Here is a 23,555-nt window from a genome sequence, read left to right on the forward strand (position 1 = left end):
GCTGAGAGCTAGACTAGTCTTCTGATTTTTCTTGGATTTTGGGAATCAATTTTTAAGCTGGCTCTTTTCCACTCACTGTGTTTGTTTTCTTTCCTAGATGACAAGGTCTTACACATTATCAAAGAACTGATAAAAACAGAGAATGGTAACTGAAACCAGAAATCGGTAACAAACCAGAGCTTCAGTGATGGCAGGGGAAATATGCACTCCAGCATTAATTGAAAGTATTTAAATGTTTGTGTGACTGATACCAGCCATGATGTGGAAAGCCTGCATGATTTTTGCATAGAATTTACCTTTCTGTATATCATTTTTAAAGATGAACATTGAATATGTTTAGCCTTTACATTTGGTGCCATTTGTCTGACTGCATGAATGATGGAGAGAAGCAGTTTCTTTTCAATATCAAAATGGCCAATTCTTTTTTTTTTGTTTTGGTTGGGGTTTTTTTGTTTGTTCTTTTTTGTTTGTTTCATGTCCTAACCATACCATCACACTGCTGGTGCAGACTGTAGTAATGATTAGACTGGGTCCTGAATCTCAGTTGAGTAGAATTCCCTTAGATGCGTGCAAACCGAAGACAAGTGGTTCTTATGTGGCTTTCCTAAGTGGTAATTTTTTTTTGATCTATGAATTTATAGTATGAAAGCAATACATCTTATAGATGTCTTCATTTTTCTGTATGGTTTACATTAAGAAGATGCTTTATAAGAAGATAGTATGGACTGCTGTGAACAGGTGCTCAGCTAGACAAGTGTACTGAGCAGCAGCTCCTCCTCATCCTCTTCTCACACTTACGCTTCCCTGTTCACCCTGATCATTGTCTGTCCCCACTACTGCAGTAACTTTTGCTGTGCCTTTCATATGTTAAGTTTTGCACAGTACTGCAAGCCCCATCAAATGATGATCGTGTTTTTCCCCCTTTATTGATCAAAGTTCAGGTTGACCCTCTCCAAGGCTGTTCCTTTAATGGCTCATCCATCAGTGGCTGAAGCCTTCTAGTCTTCATTATTCTCTCTTAGCACTTGCTCACAATGTTTGTGTGTCTGTGTGTTCCTTTGTTTCTTGTTTCTCTTACACTGAATATTCCTTAACCAGATAACTTAATGAATCAGATATTCTTACATTCCTCCTATCCATAGTATTTACAATTATGAGGTGAAATTTTAGATCACCAAGCTTTCAAGAATGAGGAATATTGGAGGGGGTGAGGGGATTGCTATTAAACAATTGCAGCCAAGTAGGAACTCTGTACAGGCAGAGGATAGCACAGAAATTTTTTTTTTAATCTGAAAAATACAGATTTCATACAGCAGAGATAATAGTGTACAGAAAGGGCACTGAGGAAAATGCACAAAAATGCAAAATACGTGGAGCTATCCAGTTAGATTATCGTAGTAGAACTCGTACTGCTGCACTGAGAGAGAAACATAAGCTGAAAGTAAACCAGCTTGTGCACATTACAGTACACTCAATTCTGGAAGAGGTGTTTTCCTAATAGTAGTTTGCTAATAACTCCAAGGGAAAAGCGATCACATCTGTTATCCTTCTAGGAATTGTGATAAACCAGTGGTAGTCTTGGTTTCCTAGAAAAGCCAGGAAGTGTTTGGGTTTTTTTTTTTTAATTCCAAAGTATGCAACATCCACACAAGGAAGCATTTAAGCAGTTAAATTTTGATCTTAAGATGTCAGTTTTGCACTCTATATTCTCAGATGCGTTATTCTTTCATGTCAGAGACATAGAAATAAAAACCTGCAAACTACATTCCTTGAAGATAAAAATTAAACTGCACGCTGAACAATTTTCTAGATTTTGTTCTAGTTGAGGTTTCTTATTTGTATCCTTTGGAAACAGGAATTAGAAATATATTTCAATAATTCAACAACTAATAAGGTCTTGTTTCTTTTGGATTTAAATTCTGCGTATTAAATTTAAATTGCTAAATCCTAGTGAAAGTGTTAATTGTCCTTGAGTTCTTCTCCCTTATTAACTGTGGTGAATAGAGAGGTTTTGTTCCATTTATGTATGGTAATGTTGAAAGTCAGAGGCATTCCTTATGTTCCTCTAGCATGCCATGCTTTGTAATCTTTTAAAGAAATAGCTTCTTTCAGTTGTTATTAAGGGGATATATTGTAATAACTAGGAAATTGCACTCTCCTGAGTGAGCAAGTTTTCTGCAAAACAGATGAAACAGGTAAGCACAGTTACCTTAAAATTAAAAACAAACAAAAAACAAAGACTACAGTGGCTTTCTGCTTCTGCAGTGTACTTTTGTCCCTGTGCTCTTTTGGGTAGATGAATTTTCTCTTCTGTTCCATTTATTTAATAAATACTTCTGTTAACACCTTTGTGTTACTTTTCTCAAAGCGTTTGTCAGATACAAGACCAGTATCAATGGATCTTCCTCATCGTAGTCACAACAGGACTCTTTGGGGTGTGCTTTTTAAAGGCAGCATGTCCCCTCCTTGGAGAGGATTTCCTGCTCCTCTCATTCAAGCTGCATCATTCCCACCTCCTGACTTTTGCTGCTGGTGTCATAGACTGCCTGAACCTCCCTTTGCCTTTTCCCATTGACATCTTCCCCATCGCTCCACCCAGGAGAGGTTTTCTTTTTCCAAGTCTTTCGTTGTATATAGCTGTCGTGGTTTTACCCCAGCCAGCAGCTGAGCACCACGCAGCCACTCGTTCACTCCCCGCCATTGGGATGGGGGAGAGAATTGGAAAAGTTAAAGTGAGAAAACTCGTGGGTTGAGATAAAGACAGTTTAATAGGTAAAGCAAAAGCCGTGTGCACAAGCAAAGCAAAGCAAGGAATTCATTCACACTAGCTACTATGAAGAAAATCAATCCTCTCAGCTGAAACCAGGACAATAGCAGACTTGATCAACAGATCGTATAACCCTATCATACCTGATAAAACACTCATATCTGGCCTTAATTCTGCCTCTGTAAACCAGTTGTTGTACTGCAGGAACACTTTGATTTCCCTCCATTCGGCTGTTTAAAATGGCCTTCTGTTGTGTAAATAGTCCATGGATGGAACCAAGACCCAAACTGCCCAGAGAACTCCAGTGTTCCCAGTATCTCCCCTGGTGTATTTGTGCTATACTTCCCGGTGACCTCAAATGAAAGTATTACTTATGTGGAGCAATCTGTAGCTGTTAAAGCTCGCTGGGTTCCCAGTTAAAATGCTAGGAGCTGGAGATACATTTCTTGTAGCAAAATGGAAGACGTCTTCAGCTGGTTTGGTTCAGGCTCTGCCATGGTTTTACGGCACTTCTGACAAGTGCGCTCTCCGCGCCCTTCCAGAGTGTGGGGGCCATGCTCGGCCCCGTTCTCTGGAGGTCCCTGTCCTACGGCAGCTCCACCGCAGCTGTCTCACCGGTGGAAAGCGTTAGAAAAGAGCAAGACGTTTTGGCCGCTCGGTTCCTTTTTGGCCCTGCTGCGGATTTTGTTTTCGAGACGACGCCGCCGGCAGCGCCCAGCCGGCCTTCCTGCAGCGGGCGGGGCGGGGAGGCGGGCGGGGATGGCCCCGGGGCCGTCCCGCCGCTCAAATAGCCGTCGCCGCCGCCGCGCCTGGCAGCGGAGCCGACACGGCCGCCCTCCCCCATGGTGACGGTGGCGAGCGGGCGGCGCAGCGGCACCCCGCAGCGGCGGGGCCCCGGCGGATACCCCGGACACTGCCCGCGGCGCCCGGAGCGGCGGCGGCGGCGGCCGGGGACGACGGCGGCGGCGGCGGCGGGGGAGAGCCCGCAGGAGCTGCAGGTTTTCCGCGACTACGGGGAGAGCTGGTACCGTTCCCGCAAGGGGCTGGAGAGCCGCTTCCAGCCGCGGGAGCCGCTCGCCCGGCAGCCGCAGGTGGGGACAGCGGGGACGGCAGCGGCGACGGCGGCGGGGGACGAGCGGGGGAAGCCCCGTGGCCAGTCCCGCCTGACCCCCGCTCCCGGTGCCGCAGGTGACGGCGGAGGCGCGCTGCAAGCTGGTCAGCTGGCTCATCCCTGTGCACCGGCACTTCGGCCTCTCCTTTGAGGCACTTTGCCTGGCCGTCAACATCCTCGACCGCTTCCTCGCCACCACCCCTGTAGCCGCCGACTGCTTCCAGCTCCTGGGGGTGACGGCGCTGCTCATCGCCTGCAAGCAGGTAGGGCGGCCCCGGAGCCCGGCTGCCCCGCCGTCGGGGTCTCTGCAGCCCTCCTCGGCCCCCCCGAGCGGCTCTGGCGGCAGCCCAGCCCCAGCCGGGCCGGCCTCCGCACCCTTTCCCCCCGCGCTGCTTCCTCGGCTGCAGCATCCCCACCTCTTGTCCCCCCTCGCAGGTGGAGGTGCACCCCCCCAGCGTGAAGGAGCTCCTCGCCCTCTGCTGCGACGCCTTCACCCGCCAGCAGCTCCGCAACCTGGAGTGCATCGTCCTGCACCGCCTGGGCTTCGACCTGGCGGCGCCCACCGTCAGCTTCTTCCTGGAGCACTTCAGCCAGGTGCGGCTGGAGGCGCGGGGGGCCGACGCGGGGGAGGCGGCGGACGCCCGGAGCCTGGCGGGGGGCGTAGCGGAGCTCAGCCTGGCCGACTACGCTTTCACCAAATACGCCCCCTCCCTGCTGGCCGCCGGCAGCCTGGGGCTGGCGGACCGGCTGCTGCGCCACCGCAGCCCCCTGGACCTGCGGGTCAGCGGCTACCCGGAGGGGCTCCTGCGGGACTGCATGGACCAGCTGCAGCTCCTGGTGTCTCTGAACGGGCAGTCCCTGCCGCTCCTCCTGCCCCCGGAGCTGGCCCAGAAGTGCCCCTGGCTGCGGGGCGGCCGCTGACCGCGGGGTGCTAGCGGCGAGGCCACCCATCACCCATCACTTGCACCTCCTGCGACCGCAGTGTTTGAGCTGAGCTGGCTCCGTGCCGGCTCGTCGTTTGTGCTCCGTGGAGTCGATGCAGAGTCTAATCAAATATGCGTTAGTGTCATTGGAGTTTTAAAAAAATTAGATCACGTTTTGCACACGATGTTACTGTGTGTCAGTTGCACTGTCCCTTTGCTGTTTATTTTAAATCCAGCATGTAAATAATATACAGAATCTCAAGTACTGTATTATTTATTTGGAGGATGGTCTGTAAAGATAACGGTGGAAGGACCAAGTGAACGTTGAATAAACCCTTTTCTACTTGTTACCTGTACTCGTTTATTTGCTGGCGGTGTGTGTCCATAGCTGGGAGAGGAAATGCATTGGCACAGAATGAGCTCACCCCAACACTTTCCAGCCCCCACAAAATAATTATGCCCGATGGTGTCATTCCACGCGCTGGCATGGTCATGGCTCGGGGGGAAAACGATTAGATGCACTGGCCTAAGTGTAGGAAGACAGAACCTTAAATAATAAACCAGCTGGTTATTATTTTTCCAGCAGGTCTGTAATCCAGGTGTGTACTCCTAACTAAGTTGTCACTGTAGCATGGGAAACACTCAAGGGAAGAAAACAGTCATTACGTTGTAAAATATTTTATTTTCTTAATTTTATTGCCTTTGTGCCCAGAAACGATGTTAAACGATGTTAAAAGAGCATATATGCGAATCTAAACTTGCCCTCGGAGGTGCTCGCCCTTCGGGCTGCGAGCCCCGCCCGGCCTCAGGTTTTCAGGCAGGACGAGCAACGCTTGTCCAAACCGCTGCGGCAGAAAATACCTGCGAGCCCATCACAAGAGGCTAAGGGTCAGTTACCCTCCCCCAGCCGCGCCGGTGATTTCAGCTGGGCTCAGCGTGGCAGCGGTGGGGGACCCTTTCTCGGGAGGGGGGACCCTATCCCGGTGCGAGGCTCAGTAAAGTCAAGACGCCGCGGGCTGGTTTCTTTTTTTTTTTTGCCTGCCCCCACCTTACGCTTTCAACACCGGCGCCCCCCTAGCATTTAATAAACATCCTTCCAAAAAACAGTCCAGCCCGCAAGCTGACCCCCCCCGCATGCGGCCCGGCAGGGACCTGGGGAGGGCGGCCGGGGGACCGAGGTGCTGGCGGGGGGGCGCAGCCTCTCCTCGGGTTTCCCTCCGGGACAGCCCCCTCGGCCCGCCCCGGCTCCGCGGGCGCGGGGAAGGGCTCCGCGGGCGCGGGAGCCGCCGGCGCGGCCCGGGAAGGCGGCGGGAGGTTTCCGCGCCCCGGCGGAGGGAAGGCGGGCGGGCAGTGCCCGCCATGGCCCCGGCCCCCCGCGCCCCTGCCCGCGCCCCTGCCCGTACCCCTGCCCGCACCCCTGCCCGCGGGGCGGTGCCGAGCGGGGCGCGGGGCGGTGGGCGCCGGCCGGAGCCGGAGCCGGGGCAGGTGCCGGTGCCGCGGCGGCAGCATGGAGCAGGGCGGTCGCCGCCGGGCTTTCGACAGCATCTGCCCCAACAGGGTCCAGGGTCCGCCCGCCCGCCTCACCAAGAAGCCGGCACGGCCCAGCGGGGGGGCGGCGGGGATCCCCCCGGCCGCACGGAGCCCCCGAGCGCCCCCGCCCCGTCCGCGCCGCAGCGGCGCCCCGCCGGCCCACGCCATACCCGCTCTCGGTGAGTCTGTCCGCGGCGGAGAGCCCTGACCCCCCCGGCCGTTTCCCCCTCCCACTGCGCCCCCTTGGTACCCCCCACCGTGCTCCTCAGCCTTGCATCTCCCGGCCGTGACACACGCCCACCATGCCCCCCACTGTGTCCCCCTCGGCCATGTCCCCCTCTCCATGCCCCTCACTGTGCCCCCCCCCCCCCGGTGCCCCTCACCATGCTACCCAGACCTGCATCCCCTGGCCATGGGATACCCACCGGCCATGTTTCCACTTTGCCACCACACTCCCCCGGCTGTGCCCAGCCCTGCCGGGGCTCCTCACTGCTGTCTCTCACTGTCCCCAGCACCCACCACCATCGACTGGCAGGATTTGGCAGCCTGTGCCCCCATCCTTCCTACCATCCCAGCCGGCCCTGTGACCCTGCAGCAGGTAACGCCCTGGCTGGGGCAGGCTTGGCTGCCCTCGGTACAGGGCACCTACGGGGGTGGCCCCCTCAAGCTGGTGGGGGCTTGCAGCTCCCCAGCCTCGGGCTTCCCACCTGTGAAATGGGCACAGTGGAAGACAGCCTCTTGTCCCATGCATTAGGCAGGCTAGTGGTAAGGGCAAGGGACAGGTGCCTGGGTGTGCTGGGGCTGTGGGAAGGTGCTGAGCGCAGGCAGCAGTCAGTGTCAGAGCAGTGCGGGCAGCGCGGGCAGGTCTGACCCTTGGGTCCTGCTCACTGACACGTTTCCTTCACTCCTCCCAGGGTCCCTGCTTCCAGGATGGACCAGAGTTTGACTTTCAGGAGTTCAGAGATGCCGTCAATGATTTTATATCTGGCAAGTAGATATTTTTCCTTACCTGAGCCAAACATGCCTGCATATACACATCAGCAGTCACAGTGTGTTTGGTCTCTTCTTTTTTTTGTTTTGTTTCTGGGTTTTTGGATGTCCACTCACTGCACGCTTGTCCCATCCTGAGACAGTCTATAAGGCAGTGCATCACTCCACACCCCATTAGAGGGACCTGGGCCTGGCACTGAGCTTTCCCCCATGGGAGACAGAAATTAAATCCAAACAGGCTTAGGGTGCACAGCTGCTGCAGTAGAGTAAAAGCATGTCAGGAATTACTGGAGGGATGCTCAGAACCTGGATGGTGTGCAGGGGTCAGGGGGAAGAGGGGATGTGAAAACCTTCTCTGTCTTAACCCCTGTAGCTATTCCCTCCAGATGCATCTGCCTCAATGCCACCGCCACTAGACTGCACCAGCTTTGATTTCTCACTTGGTGAGGAGGTGGCCTTCGGCCCCTGCACCCCGCAGCTGGACAGCAGTGTGCTGGCACAGATGCCCCCGCAGCCCCTGCCTTCCCCCGAGCCGTGCTGGAGGGACCTGGTGGACCAGCACCAGAAAGCGTTGGGAGATGCGCTGGAGGCAAACAGCCAGGTAGGGACACCCAAGGCCTCCCCAAGGGCCTGTGCTGGGTTTCTCTCCCTCGCATCCTGCGTGGCCTTGGTGTGCAGCATCCTCCTGGGCAGTGGGGCTCTCCTGACCACCCTGTCCCCACTTGTCCTTCGCAGCTGCAGGAGACCCTCACGCAGAGGCAGGAAGAGCTGGCAACGCTGCAGGAGAACAACATGCAGCTCAAGGAGCTGGCGAGCCAGGCCAGGCAGCTGGCCGCCATCCTTGACGTGAGTGCTGCTGCCCCACCAGGCCTGGCTGTCCCACAGCCCATCTGGTCCCTGGGGGGCTGTGTGGTGGGGGGTGCGGTGGGGGACAGGGTGCGGGTTGAGGTTGAACAGTGCAGGGGTGGGACAGGGCCATGAGGGGGTGGGGGGGAGTGAGGGGATGTGGGGCAGGATGGGGCGGTGTAATGTGGGTTGGGATGGTGCAGGATGGGGTGGTGTGGGGCAGGGCAGGGTGGTGTGTGGTGGGCGGAGGTGAGGTGGAGCAGGGCGGGATGGAGCAGGGCAGTGGGGGGCCGTGATGCAGTTCAGGGCAGGGCGGTGCGGGATGGGGTGGTGCGGTGCAGGGCTGTGCGGGGACGTGCGGTGCAGCGCAGCCCGCGGAAGTCCACTCTCTCCCCCCGGCAGTCGCTGATGCTCCCGCAGTGCGCCGACGGGGCGGCCCTTCCTCCTCCTCCTCCTCCTCCTCTTCATCCTCCACCTCCTCCTCCAGCCACTGCCCCGTCCGGGATCTGGAGCGGGCGCGGGCGGCCGGGGCCGTGGGGGGAGGCGGCGGGCGTGGACACCATGCTGCGGGAGGTGTCAGAGAAGTGCCGTGCCGCCCTGCGGAGCCTGGGGGGCAGCCCGGGGGGCAGCCCCACGGCCAAGCGCCCGCGCCCGGTGCCGCGCCTGCACGGCGCCTTCCGCGGGCTGCGCACCGGCCGCGCCGCCCCGCACCCGGGCGACGGGGGGCTGGAGGGCGGCGGCGGCAGCCTGCGGGCGGCCCTGGGGGAGGCGGGCGGCATCCGCACCCTGGCCTTCCCACAGGGCAACGCCTTCACCCTTCGCACCGCCGCCGGCGGGTACCGCTTCCGCTGGGTGCCGCGCTGAGGCTCCACGGATCCCCGCGACCCCGGCCACGCGTGTCCCGGGCAAAGCGGAGCGGGGCCTGCCGCAGCCTAAGGCTGGCAGGGTACCCCTGCCCGGCAGCACGCTCCCCTTTTTCTGTTTGAAAACGGGTATTTGCGCTTTTCCCCCGTTGCTGGAAGCTGGAGAAGAGAAGGGACAAGCGCGGCGGAGGCGACCGCACCGCAACGAGAGCAGCGAGCCCCGGGCACTGCCGCGGCAGCGGTGGCCAGGCTTTACAGAGCTGGGGTTTTCGAGTCGGCCACTCGCCCTCAGTAGTTCGCTAATGAATGTAGAGATTAAATGAAGATCTGCCGTTTTAATCCGGAATTGTTACTCAGTTGAGCAGAAAAATGTAACTTAGAGGATAGTGGCTGCAGTTGGCTTGTGTGAAAACGGACAGACCATCCCAAGTGGTTTGAACACGACACGCCTTCACCTTCACGGAATTTTACATCCACAATGTTTACAAATTGCTCTTGTGTTGTTCATGTGTGCAGGTGTAGATGTATATTTACGCTCGGTGTGATGATTAAATAGTGCTTAAAAACGCCATTTACTTGTACTGATTTAATGTAAGCAGCGTTTTGCATCAGGTATGCGTATTTGCTTTCATTAGAGCAAAGATGACAGAAAACTGAACATCGACATAAAGTTTACTTTGCTTGATGTGCCCAAGCAGAAAATTTTAGAATAAAACATGCTGCTGTTAACATTCTGTGATGTTATCTCAAATAAAAAGAGAAGCGTGAAAAACATTAAATTGTTCTGAATGGACACATTTCCCTTGCACCCACTGGTTTGAAAGCTGAAACACTCAGAGCACACATGAAATGTGTGAAATGCAGTTTCTTTTTCTGTGGCACGTAAGTGAATGAAGGCACTGTTCCCCACTCAGGATAGAGGTTTTCTGCCTGTGAAGTTATCAGTTTTTCTGCTTTTCAATACTCAGATTTTCCAGTATGCCTGCATGGGTCCGTGCACATTAAGAGCAATGCAACTGTAAGAGGCTCATGTGATGGTTAAGGTGACAGCACACTATCATCATCATCGTCTCAGTGGCAGGTTTCTTAGAGGAGCTGCAACCCTGCACATAGTGTTGTCCTTTTGCAAGCAGAGACTGTATTAGGAAGGAGAGTGGTTCTTGTCACCAGCATGACATGTAGCTCCTAGGAGAATGCAAAGGTGGTCCTTCAATATCTGCGGTCCTTTGTGTCTGTGGCACTGACACTTTCTGGCAAGGGAGGTGCTGAATCTCTGCCTGGGATACTGAGGGCTCAGCACTGGGATGACTCCAGAGCAGTTCATATTTCAGGAGAAGACCACTGCCACCTTGCCCAAAATGCTGTGTGAAAGTTCTGGTTCTGCAGTGGCCAGGAGAGACAAAACCCGCCTGGCTGCACTGAATTCAGCAGGGAACAAACTGATAACATAAGGCAGCTTGTATAGATATCTACAGTTCCTCTCCACCTGTTTTATGAAGTTAAACACAAGATGCATAGTATGTACAGCTTTGTAATACTCATAAGCATATTCCTCAGAAATAAGGAGACACATGAAAACGGCAGACTTCTTGTAGGATGCAACAATAACATAATCACCCTGTTGGGTTGTCACTAGTGTTGTTCTTGCTGCTACTTCAAGTCTTTTGAGAATTACAAATAATCCACTTTTCAGAATTACAAGTTATTGACTTAATTTTGCAGTTAATCTGCTATAGAGTTTCCACTGATTACTTTTACTCATAGTATTTCTACGTTAAAAGTATCCTTCATTAATTTTGAGTTGTGATCTAAAAGTAATAGAAATTGATAATAGATGTCTTTTTAAAATTTATTTAGTTTTAATCCCTGTCAATTGGAAAGGCTGAAAATTGGCTAATCAGACCAAGATGCTTCTGAGAATCACAGGAGCATCATCAGACACATAGAGACATAACTGGTAAAAGGAAAAGGTATTTGGTATGCAACATAGTATGTTTATAGTGTTATGCTATAAACATAGTTATACAGTTACAGTGGTGCACTATAAACATCTCCTTTAAACTATAAAAGTGTACTTTAAATTCACACTTATCCATCCACTTCTATACTGGAACGTCATAAAAAGTGGACAAATGTCTTGCACAGATTACAGAAGCCTGGAGACTGCTTCTGTCAACAGTAACTTCAAAGGGCTTCCAGCACCCTTTGTCCTTCTGTTGGGCAGGAGTTGGTGGGACTACAGGGGACAAAGCCTGGCCCCTTGATGCATACTCATTCTTCATGGTTGTTCCATCAGAAGCTGATCCCTGGAGAAGCTGGAAGTTCACCACTAGGAAACCTCATGTCCAAACAGATCTTGCTTCATGCATAGTGCCCGGGCAGGACCTGTGCCACAGGGCAGAGCCCCTGGGCGTGCTACTGTGACGGACTGATGAACATGTTGGTCTCTGGTTTATGTTCACTGTGATTTTTCTCTCCCTAGTGGTGCATGGTTGATGCAATGGGTGAGGGGAGCTCGCCAAGCCCCCAGCAGAAATAAAGGAGATGCAATGACATTTCATGGGCCTTGTTCCTGCCCATAAGTAAGCTTCCTCTGCCTTTCCCTGCCCTGCTGGTGCTGGGCCATGGGCTGTGGATGTGTGGTGGTGCAGAACTGTGGACAGCTGGGACACTTTGAGGTGAAACAGACAAAAAAAAGCCCCCCTTTTAATATAGGGGGTTGTGCCAGTAGAATGTTTTAGTGATCATGTTTTGAACATAAACATCTCAATTTCACATAAGCCCTGTTCTGGGCACATGGGTTTTTTCATTGGATAAAATCTTTAGGTGTTAATTAAAAAATAACACCAGACTTCAAGATACAGCTTGATTAAAAAGAAATACTAGAAAAAGGAACTATCTTTTAGTAAAGAGGTGCATATTAAGTCAATAATTTTAGGTCTCTTCAAGATGGCAAGGGCAAATGGGACCTGGAGGGAGGTATTTAGAAATGGCATAGGGCTTGTGGTACAATTATAACTTGCAAAAGCCTTTTTTATCAGCAATATAGCCCTATCCTCAGCCTAAAGACAATACCTAAGGCTGAGTGTCAGCATGGCATTTTCCTGTGGGACTTGCCAAGGTTATTAAATGGGTCATAAATAGAAAACATTGCCTGTTCACATATCTGGGCCACCCTCCATGTGTTCCTAATAGAAATGCCCTTGGTTTGGTACTCACATCAACTTGCATACAAACACAGGCACACATTTGGTAACATTCAATTGGCCTGACCATCATGTTTGAAGAACATGGGTTGCTACAGCTAATGTCCATGAGAAAGATGCAGCCGGTGCTCCCGTCGCTTTGCCACAGACCCTGGGTGGTGGCTTGGACGCTTGGTAATCGTGTGGAGACCAGATCGTAACGTGGCTACGGCACTGAGGCAGCAGTACTAAACTACTCCTATTGGTTTTGGCTCTTCTGTTCAGTGATTGCAGAGAAATGGAATTTCACTGACTTTTCTCTCTTGCTTTCCTGAATATTTTTCTAAAGAAAATTACCCATATGTCTAACTTCAAGGAAAATGCAAGTGTTTTGTTGTCAGTTTTATATGACAGCAGCGGCATTCTTCATCTTTTCTAAATATTGACTTACTTCTGGTCAGCAGCTGTTATTTACATTTTGCATCACACAGTCTTAATCAACAACTAAAGCTAACGATGTCAAAAGAGGCTGTAGATTGCTTTTTAATGATTTCATAGGTGCATCAGAAACAGTCTTATAGTCTGCCTTGCATCTAGCACCTGCTCAAACTCTGATAGCAAATGACTATGTTCAATATTTACTTTATACTCTTCAACCAAATACTATGAAAAACTGCAAATTATTGTCTTCAAGGTTATTCACATGTTGTGATCACTTTTGGTAGTCTCCAGATTTCTCGTGCAGGTAATGCAGTAACAATTGTTAAAATAGGGTAGCTGGAAATTTTGAAGTTTATTGCAGGCAAATCTCAACTCTGGTTGACCACATTTGCAGGTATTTAATGTAACTACATTATATTAACAATTCTAAGTCTCTCTTCTCTATCCTTGAACAGTAGAAATGTCCTCTCTTTTAAGCCTTTTTGTAGTGATGTGTACAGCTGGCTCGGTGCCTTAAAAGGCAGCCCTTTCTTTAGCACTTTGCGACGTGAATGATTAACAGTTACTGCTTGGGGATTTGTGGCGATGGATGAATTGTCCCAGACATCAGGTGAGCTCTCATTTATGATAGTGCTGAGGGAGTAGAAATGGAGACCTGCTAGAGACATTTTTCTCCTCTAACCTAACGGGATTGCCATTCTTTTCAGAGGTGCTGCAATAGCACACAGAGGCCACGGTGCCCTGATATGCACGTAGTAAAAGATAGCCTGGAGACTCCTTGATTCCAAAAAGATAGGCGTGATACCAAAGAGAGCATCTTATACCCTGGTTACAGTCGGGAAGCTGAGGCACAGAGGTGTAGCATGATTTGGCACAGGTTATTGCACGTGCGTGTGACAAAATAAGAGACAGGAGATTGATCTCCTGTGACCTCCTCAGGTTGTTCTTCATAACCATGTATTGTCTCTTCTCTGTGCCCTGAACTCTTCCTGCCTCTTGGGGGACTGTAACTAGCTGGCATAGGAGCTAGGGGTAAGGAGAGGCATGTGTGGGAGCCAAGTAGGAAAGTAAGTATGTGGCAAGCCAAACTGTAGGTTTTGTAGCAATTTTTTGTTGTTGTTGAAAAGGCTATAGAAGTTGGTTAGGATCTGCACATTAGAAATGTAATTCAAATCACTGAACTCTTCCAGGAAAAGGCATTTTTCTTCATGATTATGTTCAGTTCTCTAGTAAAAATTAAAGATATTTCTAAGGAATCCCTTAGAATTTTTTGGTTTTTAAATGTCTGTTGTGGATACTCCAAATTGGTTAGCAGTGACGTTTGGGTTCACAGCACTTTGAATAATATATCACATTATTAAAAGAATAATTTTCTGAATGAAAGATACCAGGCAGGTGATTTGACACTATCACTAACAAAAATCGTATTTTGTTTGCCAACAGTCATGGAAATTTTGTAAGAAAGCTTTTCCCCTTATTTCTAGGTGTTCCGTGGCTTTGTGCTAGCAGTTAGTCTCAGGCAGCCTATGCTGCCTGCTGCTTGGTCATCTCATCGTGTTGTGTTCTTACACCAGTGACCACAACAGACCCAGAACTGGTGGGTCAGACACTGTAACCCCATGTTCAGCTCCTGCCCTTTCCCTTCAAATCTTACAATCCCAGCATGATGATAGAGTCAACTGTTGTGAAAAAACAAAACCAAACAAAACCCCAACCAATCAAACTAAATATTTGCCATAAGTAGAATTCCCTGTCAGCAATGGATTACACATCCTCAAAATGGAATGTTTTTACTTTTAATTTTGGGGTTTGGGGATAAGGCCAAAGTCAACACCTACAAGAAGAACTATGAACCTGCAGAAAGTATTCATAAATACTAGGCTGTTACTTTTGTATGAACTCTTACACAACTTTGATTCAGGAAGAAAAGGGTTGAGCATAGGAATACGTAATCAGGAAAAAAAAAAAAAACAAACTGGCTGAAAACATTTGTTTATTTTTGTAAATGCCCAGAATTAGAAGGATTGTCATAATTTATCTTTATTTGTTTAGCAGGTGCTCTGACATACCCTAGCCTCTGTATGTCTGATTACTTTCCACTGGATGTTACCTGAACAATTCAACTTTGAATCATGTCTCCTTTGGGAATTTTTTTTCCTTTGCAGATGCTCAGTTGTCTGCTATTCTGGCAACAAATACAACATGGATTAACAAATTTACTTCCTGTGATTCACCTTCTTTTAGCTCAGGTGGAGTGGACACAGGAAACTGAAGTCAATTTCCACTACTGTCACAATACTTGGAGTGGTTGCAACAGACGACTGAGCTGTAGTTTCATGTGGTCAAAGATCTGTTGAGGTATATTAATAATCATTAAGGTTATGTTAGGTGATTTTACTGTAAGAAAACATATTTGACATGTTAAAACTAATCCTCAGTACGAAAGTGTTCTGTACAATTTACTGAATATTTAACTGTTTAAAGGGATAAAAATTATGTTACAGCCCTCTCTTTCCATGTTAATGAAAGATTTAGCCAGATTAACCTGTTTATTGTACCAAAGTCACACCTCCTATTAGTCAATGATTACAACATAGACCCTAAGAGCTTATGAACACATTTGAACAAGTGTCCAACAAAGGCTGGACACTCAATAAAAGTTATGAAGTTTAAATTGCAGCTTCTGGCATGTGCAGGGTTATCAAACAGGTAAAGTTCATCTCGCTTGTGTATGGTTTTCTTCCTGGATGAAATATAAGCACTTCAAAAATGCAAAGAAAGGCTGGACTCAAAATGTAAAACTGCTCTGTTCTGTTTGGATTTTTGAAGTAATTTTGAAAAAGTAAACCCATGTAAACTTCAAAAGCATGGACTTTGACAGGGAACAAAAATGTTAGAAAAATGAGTGAATCACAGCCTTATCCACGTACAGGTGCTCCCTTCTGTACCTGAGACTGGGCTGCAGCCCTGGGATCAGCCAGATCACAAACTGCCCTTGAAAGTCTGTGGGCATGTTGGCAAAACCATGAAACAACCGTCTCTCACTCTACTTCTCGTATCTAGCCCTATATTTGTAACTTTAATCTCATTTAGCACAATTTTGAAAATTAATCAGCTGGACCAGAAAACAACCACGAAATCTCCCAGAACAGTATCTTTCTGCACAGGATTTCCATTGAACATGTACCTCAGTCACTGTCTTTTTCCTCATTTAGAAAGCTTGATTAGAAATAAACTTCATCATTACCCAAGATACTGTTTCTCTGTTTGCAATAGGAGTTTCCCATGATATTGGCTTTCCAGAGGAAGAAGGAAATTGTCAACTCACTGATGGAGGATCCCTGAGGACAAAACCATTAATGGAGACAAACTGGGCCACTGATTTAGGTTGTAAAAGAAAAATCACAACCATTGCCTGTGTGACTTTCAGAATAAAGTGCGGAACCCATCGCTTTATTCAGACTTCCTCTCAGCTGTGCTCTGACAAGGATAGTGGCCACAAACTTGCCTCTTTTCAACAAGAAAGGAGGGGATAGGAGGATAAATGCCATATTTTGAGAGTTCCTAGATTATGATGGTGATGGGTGCCTACACAGTAGTTCTGACAGAGAGATGCAGCTTTATGTACTCAGATTGAATTAGAGGTCAACACAGTCCTACAGGCTTAGCTTTAATTTGGTTTATTAAGTCTCCAGTTGCAAAATACATGAAACAGAGTTCCTGCTAGTCAGTGCATCCATTAAGTTCAAGTTAAACTACACAAGAAAATGCTTGGTAATGTATTGAACCTGTTTGTCCTTCCCCACCAGCAGAAAATCTGGAATAAAGCTGGACTCTGTTTTACCTCCTCTGCTGCCTCCTCTGTTTCACTCTGCAGGGTACTTATCCGGGGAAGACAGGCAGCTGTGCAGGAGATGGCACTTCAAAAGATCTTCATTGACCGTATTCAGCTCTATAAGGGTTACAGCACCATTATCACTTTAGTTCAGAGGAAGAATATGTGTTTGAAGCAAGTCTCATGCTTGATCAAATTATTTTGTTTAAATAAAACACTTCGAAGCATGATTTATCACAAAGCAAATATACCTGTGTAAACAAAGGGGCATTTTACTAGCACTCAGTCCAGTGCAAATTAGCAAGTAGGTCATAATTTCAAGATAATGAATGTTTGTCAATTATTTTATATTTCAGTAAATACACAAGGGCTAGATTTAGAAGTGATTTTGATCGCAAGGAAAAGTTCTTTAGTGAGAATCAGGAGTGAAACAAACTAGGATGTGGAGAAAGATACTGAGGGATTAGCACTGGCTTTTAATGCTCATATACAATATTTTCCAATAATATTAAAATTCTGGAACAAAAAAATAGCAAAAAAAGATGACACACAAGCAAGAAATATAGCAGTAGTATTTACAGTAGGCAAAAAAGGTGAAGGCAGAAGTTAGAGACAAATGAGAAGGCAATCAGTAGCACACAAGATTGTATTTCATTGTTATAAATAGAGGCAGTAACTGCTCACAACTGCTTTCACAAATCCACTGGGAAAGAGACCTGAACATAACAGTCCATGCTTCAGAACATGACCACACACCTGACAGTGCCCAAGTGTCAGCATTACATGGGGAGGTAACAGCCCAGCGGGGGTCGAGGCACTGCAGTACCTCAGTTTGGGGTGCAGGACTTTGCGGGGAAGTGCATTAACCATGAGGTCTCTGTCTAAAAGGTAGGTAGCGGAAAGCAGCACCAGCTTTGGCTTTGCTAAAACAGGACATAATAAGTCTTTCTCAGCTTTTGTGAGGAACAGCTGCAAGAGACGTCAGGGAAAGGTCTTGATCCTTTATCCCCTGTATTTAGAGGTGGCCACTGCAACTGGGAGCTGTGGTGCTGGGGCAGCCCCCCTGTGCTTAATGCACCCCTCAGGCAGCTGAGTGTGGAGGTTTTCTTGGTATTGTATCTACTCTGAGATGCCCTTCTTTCTCCCTGCTCTGGTTCTATGTAGGCAATCTAAACATATAATGCTGCATGTACTCAGAAAGGGGCAGAAAGTCAAGCACTGGCTCTGCCTGTGCTCGGAGCTGGCAGGAGTGGTCTGTAGCTGTTGAGATGTGTTGGTGTACAGCTGTTCAGCACTGGCAGGTCCTCCCGACAGCATTGTGGGTCAGGTGGTGAAAGAGGTCCAGCTCCAGGTGTGGGTAGAACAGCACATCACTGCCAGTGTATGGAGGCACCTCTTCTCTCCAGGCTTTAGATTCTTTTCTCTGATGCTGAATGCCTGCTGTGTTGGGTCTGGCTGAGACAGAGTTAATTTCCCCACAGCAGCCCCCATAGTGCTGTGCACTGGTAGCCAGCAAGGTGCTGGTAACACACCAGGGTTTCGGCTCCTGCAGAGCAGTGCTGGCACTGCACCAAGGCTGTCTCTCCAGCATCCCCCTCACCTCACCAGTAGGCTGGGGGTGGGCAAGATCTTGGGAGGGGACAGAGCCAGGACAGCTGACCCCAACTGACCAAAGGGATATTCCATGCCATATGACCTCTGCTCAGCAATAAAAGCTAAGAGAAAGGAGGAGGAAGGGGGCAGGGCATTTGTTATTTACAATGTTTGTCTCCTGGAGCAATCACTATGCATACTGAAGCCCTGCTTCCCAGGAAGTGGCCGGACATCGCCTGCTGATGGGAAGTAGAGGATAAATATTTTGTTTTTCCTTTGCTTCCGTGTATGACCTTTGCTTTTGCTTTATTAAACTGCCTTTACCTTGACCCATGACTTCTCCATCTTATTTTTTCCCCCTCCCTGTCCCGCTGAAGAGAGGAGTGATAGAGCGGCTTGGTGGGCACCTGGCCTCCAGCCAAGGTCAACACAGCTGAAAAGTTTACATGACTGCAAACAGTTTTCTTTTGAAGACAGTCTGTATTGTTATGCTCTAATGGACCTTCACTGTCCATCAACAAAGCAGCTGCTTTGTAATTCCCTAACTCAGCTGGATCTCAGGTGGAAATAAAGAGATGAAGAAGGTTTCCTAACACATTTCAGTTTGGATTCCTACAGTTGTTTGCATCCTTGGGACATCTTGCACCATTTTTTGTGGTGAGAGGTAAAGAGTGCTACAAAGTCACTATTTAACTTGTGATGCATCACTGCTCATCTTTCTAAAAGCACTGATTAAGTTCTTTTCTCTCTTAGGAAACTCCTACCTGTTATTTCCCTCACAATTAGTTGGTTTTTTTGAGATGACTGCATAGGTGATAAGAGGTACGTACTCAGCACCTCTGTATTCTTCAGAAATCTAATTAGAGCTATCAAATATGCAATCATATTATCATAGCAATGGGCAACATGTAGTCCAGGATGTTCTGGGGTAGCAATGTAGAGCAAGTGCATTTCAACAAAACGAAGAGGAAAGGAAGGGATGAGGCTAAAAATAATAAGTGAATCGCCTACACTGTGTTCTTTGTATGAAAAGTGTTACTAATAAAACAGCTACAGATATATTTATGGATAAGTGTTTTCTACCATTTTATTCTTGCTTCGTCTGATGGTCCCCAACATAGCTTCATATGTATGTATGTTTGTATTGTGTTCCTCTCTTTTCTTTCATTATCAAGTTTGTATCTCCTGGTGAAATTCAGAGACCCCTTTGTCTCAGTGGGCCTTTGACTGAGCTCAGGAATCCAGTGGTTCCAAGATCTTTGCAGGACTGGAGACTCACACTGCCACTGAGAAGACCTGGTATGGACTTGTATCTGCTGTGAGGCAGAGAATTTCACATATTGTGGGTGGATAGAGATGATTTGACCTATACCTATACCCTGAATATCAAGAAAGGGGTTTAGAAGCTTAAAAAGGTGGAATAGTTGAAATAGATGAACATCTACTATGGAGTTAGGTATAAACTGTGTATCTTCAACACATTAATTTTTTAAAGTGCTTAGCTGTAAGAACACAGTCGTAGGATATGAATTAACCTATGCCATCCAGAAACTGCATAACTAAACCACTGCTTTGCTGAAGTTGGTATCTCAATAGTGAGTGGTATTATCAGATTGTCTACCCAACAGAAAAAAAACAACAAACCAAAAATACATTTTAATTGAAAACTTAACTTGTAGGTTCAACTATATTGAAGATATAGTCTAACCTGATTCCCTGAATGTTATTTTTTGAAGTAAAGCCAGCAACTTGTTTCCGTGGGAAATGGTATGGAGATGCAACAGAATTTCAGGAACTCACAGCTGATGGAGCTGAACCTGTCAGCAATGACTTGACTGAAACTTGTTTGCAAACAGAGATGACAGGTGCTTTTTAAGCTGAATATTTAATTGCCCTTATCCAGGAAAGAATGTTAGAAACCTTACCCTGTCTCTGATACCACCTGAGAGGAATCATCTACGATGTGCCTAAAGCCTTGGATATAGTTACAATTCATAATTAATGAAAGCCATAATTACTTTTTGCATAACTTAATTTTAGAGTAACATATAGCAATTTGGTACTAGTAATGTAGTAATAAGCACCATGCTAACAATAGAAGTTGCTAGACAAGCTTTGGAAAGAACCATATCTGAGTGGCATTTTGGCAGTTTGTTGATCCTGACTCTCAGGATTCTAGGATGAAATATTATTTAGGCACACAGTTGGTAGCTGGCAACAAACCCAGAGGTTCTGTTGTTGGGTTGAAGTTCAGCCAATGTAAACAAAATGTAGTTGTATGTTGTCTGCAGTCCCCACAGCCAGCACAGGATTCTAGTCTGTTGGAAGCCTTAACTGAGACAGTCTTTGTAGCAGTGGTGTGCCATAAAGGATTCTTAATGTGCACAGAAAAAAGGAGCACACACTGAAGAGAGAAACTTAGCAGAAAGGGCTGGGATGGGTGACCTCACAGGACAGCTCTTGATCTGCCCATTGAACAGCAAAACCAGGCAATTAGTGTGCTGCTGAAGAAATCACTTGTGAATTGTATTGTTTTATGAAATCTAAAGGTCACATTAAAACTAACAATCCTAGGAGTCAACAGTATGTTACATGAAAAGTCATATAATTTATTAAAATGCACTAACCTCTTGGTGCATTTGTTTTCTTGGGTTTTGTCCTGTTTTTAAACCAATAAAAATCTTTTACAAGCCAGAAACTGCCAGCTGACACAAATTCCTCCCCAAGCTAGAGATCCTTAGTCTACTTATGCACAGTTGCCAACCAGGCTTGTCATTATTGCTAAGTTTAACATCGGAAATAAAATAAATGTAATTACTGGGGAAGGTGTGGTAAAAATGGACAAAAACCAGAAAAAAGATAAAGATGGTGCTCCATCTTTCATGTGTCAGTTTATCCTCATAATGCAGCATACTTGTGGCAACAGAATGTGGCAACATAAGGAACAGGTTCATATGTTTTTTTATTTTCTTGCTTGTTTGCATAGGAGATGTAACTTTCCTTAATGTCTGAGGTGCTGAGGTTCATCTGAGCAGGAATGGTGGACAGCCATTTCCAGAGCTCACTCACCACATGTTCACAACTACTTTTATTGTGTTGGCAAAGATAAATGAAATGGGAGATGTCTGATGAGCAGATAACTGGACTGAGATGTTAAGTGTATGGCTTAAGATATATCCCAGCAAAGAACCAGGAACTTTTTTCCTCCCTTGTCCTCTGAATTACATCTTAATTACCTGTGCTTTGTACAGCTAAAATGAAGCTGTGGTTTCACTGCCAAAATATTCCAGTTGCCTGGTCAACAGTATTTCATACTGGAATCTAAACAGCGGTTGCTTGCTCCAGCGTGAAATGATGCGAAGAGAACACCCACGTAAACTGAGTCCCTTCACTTTCCTGATTCCTTCCTTCCCCATCCTTTCTCTGCTTTCCATTACAGTTAGAAACACTTGAGGGTCAAAGATCCCTTTTACCAATGGGAACTGCTATCTACTACTATTGTTGGTCACTTAGAGGGGCCCCATGGTTTGTCCTGTACTACTGTGAGAACCGTTCCTCTAATCCACCCACAAGGACCTGAGTACTGATACGACTGAGCAGGCAACAAGATTGGGATCTTTCTAGGATACTGGCTGAAAAGCTAGAGAGAACAGTGAAGAAATGCAGGAAGAAAAATTAAGATGTTTCCATACCTCAAGATCTCACCTAACAAAGCTGGGACATCATTTTTTCTCTGGCTGGAGGTTAGAGGCCCCAGTTCTCAGAAACCTCTCATCACTTTGGAACTGCAAAAAGGAAACAAATTTTTGTAAACATTTGTTCAACAATTTTTTTCCCATCTATTTCAAATAGCAGCTCAAAACTGTGGTAAATCTTATTCAGATCCCTCACACTTCCAAAAGGGTCATTTTTTTAATTAACATAATTTGTTATACCTTTCTTAGTTTATCCAACTGGGTATCACAGACAGTGACTACATCCTTTCTGGAAAACTAGTCAGTCCAGTATGCCCTCAATGTTAGGGCCCTGTGCTCCTTAGCCAGGAAGGTTTCTCTAACTAGGCCTTCGGTTTAAGCAAGAGTTTCTTGTTGGCAATCTAGAAATTTTATATAAAGAGCAGTTTTTCTTACCTCTCTCTTTCACTGAAATGGAGACAACCTGTGATCTATTGCTTTTAAGACAATTTTCTATGACCAGTTCTTGTGATCTTTCTGCTTGCCAGAATTTGGTGTAAGCTAGCATCATCTCTTGTCAGCAATCATTTGGCAAAGAGCACCCTCATTATCATGTCCTGAGGTACCTGGGCCCTACAAGTATTAGTGGCTCATGTTCAGCAGCCTGGATGTGATGAATCCAACTTTTCCTGAAATTTGTTATTTCAGTCAGCGCTTAATTTTCTGATAACGTTGTGAGGCTTGCTATTGATGTCCAAATCTCACCGTCAAACTACAAGCTCATATCTTATCTCGATAAATTCCAAAGCTGCTGCTGCTGACAAATTAGAATGAAAAGACTTTAAGAATAATGGATGAGAAAAAAAAAGTTACTAGGGGATTGAGTACCTGCATAGCAGCTTTCAAGAACGTACTAAGCAACAACATATCAGCACCATCTGCTGCCAGCAGGGACAAACTACATGGTTTCTACATGGCTTGGGAATATTTTTACAACGAGCTACAAAAATTCACCCATGTTTCTAGTACATAAGTGAAATAATAGAGCAATTGGCTGCATAGGTTCCATGATGAGAAGCCTAAAATGAGTCCAGAGTGAGAAAGAAATGAAGACAACTGAGACGACCTTTTCATTTCACTTTGAAGACCTGTCAGTGAGATGCTGGAAACATTCCAGAAGTGATATGCTTAGCTGTGGACAGCTTTTCTAAAACAAAACAATTTTGTTTAAAATTCAGTTACAATTTCTAAGTGACAACAGAACTACCTACCATATCATTTCCAAAATACCAGGTCCTTCAAGTGAAGAAGTGAGTTTTAAGGATATCCTTGATAATACCTGCCTAACACTCCTATGCATCCTTCTTTACACACACAAAGCAATTCACACTTCCCCATGGCATTTCTGCTTATTTCTAGATTTTATTTACCACTGACTTCATTTCAGGATCTACTTATTTTAAGGCTACTAGCAAACATAGTATATTGGCATGTTTTCCACTTGCTAATCAATGTTTGAAAGGAACTTTTATAGAAAAACCTCCAAATCTTTTCTCTTAACTAGTTTGTGGTGCATGCAAGCAAGAGTTGAAGGTTCACGGGCAGGAATCACTGCTTATAACACCAATTGCAGTGGGACATATTATTTATTCTTCAATGCCTTGCTCTGCATTAATTATTCCTAATTCTAATTCACTCAAAGAAAACCTTCTTGATTTTGAAAGACTTTTGGCTTTTATTCCAGTTTACAACCATACAACTTTCAGACTGTGACCTCTTTCCTCCCACTATCAAACA

At 46.9% G+C, this 23,555-nt stretch overlaps 3 protein-coding genes across 4 annotated transcripts in view; all 3 read left to right on the forward strand.

Moving 5' to 3' along the window:
- Positions 1–2,345, forward strand: part of DHX29 (DExH-box helicase 29) — a 28,419-nt gene extending 26,074 nt beyond the window's left edge. For both annotated transcript variants that reach the window (XM_075739569.1, XM_075739570.1), the window contains one exon: positions 98–2,345. In XM_075739569.1, coding sequence (XP_075595684.1) covers positions 98–153 — 56 coding nt within the window. In that variant the 3' untranslated portion in view covers positions 154–2,345. The remainder of the gene's footprint in view (positions 1–97) is intronic.
- A 1,264-nt stretch (positions 2,346–3,609) lies between these two features.
- Positions 3,610–5,123, forward strand: CCNO (cyclin O). The gene is made up of 3 exons (XM_075740114.1): positions 3,610–3,858; positions 3,956–4,141; positions 4,314–5,123. Exons 1-3 carry the CDS (start codon positions 3,610–3,612, stop codon positions 4,797–4,799), a joined length of 921 nt encoding a protein of 306 aa, XP_075596229.1. The 3' UTR covers positions 4,800–5,123.
- Positions 5,124–7,721: 2,598 nt separating this feature from the next.
- Positions 7,722–9,031, forward strand: MCIDAS (multiciliate differentiation and DNA synthesis associated cell cycle protein). Its single transcript, XM_075739592.1, has 3 exons — positions 7,722–7,922; positions 8,057–8,167; positions 8,570–9,031. Exons 1-3 carry the CDS (start codon positions 7,722–7,724, stop codon positions 9,029–9,031), a joined length of 774 nt encoding a protein of 257 aa, XP_075595707.1.
- Positions 9,032–23,555: the final 14,524 nt, after the last annotated feature.

This window comes from Balearica regulorum, chromosome Z, assembly GCF_011004875.1.
Source record: "Balearica regulorum gibbericeps isolate bBalReg1 chromosome Z, bBalReg1.pri, whole genome shotgun sequence".
In the NCBI taxonomy this organism is placed as follows: domain Eukaryota; kingdom Metazoa; phylum Chordata; class Aves; order Gruiformes; family Gruidae; genus Balearica; species Balearica regulorum.